At 38.0% G+C, this 1,140-nt stretch overlaps 1 protein-coding gene across 1 annotated transcript in view; it reads left to right on the top strand.

Moving 5' to 3' along the window:
* The window catches only part of YEATS2 (YEATS domain containing 2), a 133,597-nt gene that overhangs the window by 39,700 nt on the left and 92,757 nt on the right, over window positions 1-1,140 (top strand). The window contains exon 5 of the mRNA XM_011986167.1: window positions 114-225. Coding sequence (XP_011841557.1) covers window positions 114-225 — 112 coding nt within the window. The remainder of the gene's footprint in view (window positions 1-113; window positions 226-1,140) is intronic.

Below are 1,140 nucleotides of genomic sequence, written 5' to 3'. Positions count from 1 at the left end.
TGGTTCTCAGAAGACAGTGAATTTCTGATTTATCCATTATCAGAAAACTTTTCCTGTGTAGGATGAGAGAGTGAACATGGATGAACGTGTTAATAATATCTGCTTTTCCATAGAGAGCCTCCTTTTCACCTGACCAGAAGAGGCTGGGGTGAGTTTCCCGTCAGAGTTCAAGTTCACTTTAAGGACAGCCAGAACAAGCGGATAGATATCATACATAATCTGAAGGTATTGTAACAAAACATCGCTCCCTAGTTTTGAAGTCTCTTTGTACCAGCTACAGTTGATCCTTGAACAACATGGGGGTTAAGGGCCCCCTCGCAGTTAAAAATTCATATACAACTTTAGACTCCCCCAAAACTTAACTATTAATAGCCTACTGTTGACGGCAAACCTTCCTAATAGTGTAAACAGTCAACACATATTTTGTATGTTATATATATTATGGACTATATTCTTACAATAAAGTAAGCTGGACAAAAGAACTGTTATTAAGAAAATCAAAAGGAATAGAAAGTATATTTACTATTCATTAAGTGGCAGTGGATCATCTTTGAGGTCCTTATCCTCACCATCTTCACATTGAGTAGGCTGGGGAAGAGGAGGGATGCTCTTGCTGCCTTGGGTGGCAGAGGTGGAAGAAAATCCATATGTAAGCGGATCTGTGCAGTTCAAACCCATGTTCAAGGGTCAACTGTATTCAAAGTGGGAGTGTTAGGTCTTCTGCAAGAAGTGGCTAAGAATAGTGGGCAGGGGGGAGATAGTATTTCTGAGTGTGTTATGCTTACTGCTACAACACAACTTTGTCCCCTGATGCAATCATCAGAGAGAGAATAACTCTACAGGACAATGTATATCCTTTAAGAAGATGAACAAAGTGGTCAGATAATCAGAATGCATGAATATTTGATCAGACCTCAACATCAGTGTGTTTCTGAGGGCTAAGTTACTGAATCTTTTTAAAATCTGCTTACTTTTCTATAAAGTGGGGCAAATAATAATGTTTGTAAAGACAGAAGTGAACATGTCTTGGAAATGCTAAAGTACTATATAAGATTGTAATACTTTTGTATTATAAGAAATCCTTGAATGATGAATGTGGCCATGTGGTTTATGGTGCAGCCATTGTAAATTATATCTTAT

The sequence above is a fragment of the Mandrillus leucophaeus genome, unplaced genomic scaffold (genome assembly GCF_000951045.1).
Source record: "Mandrillus leucophaeus isolate KB7577 unplaced genomic scaffold, Mleu.le_1.0 Scaffold295, whole genome shotgun sequence".
In the NCBI taxonomy this organism is placed as follows: domain Eukaryota; kingdom Metazoa; phylum Chordata; class Mammalia; order Primates; family Cercopithecidae; genus Mandrillus; species Mandrillus leucophaeus.
The sequence above is the reverse complement of the archived record's forward strand: the minus strand, read 5'-3'. Positions and strand labels throughout refer to the sequence as shown.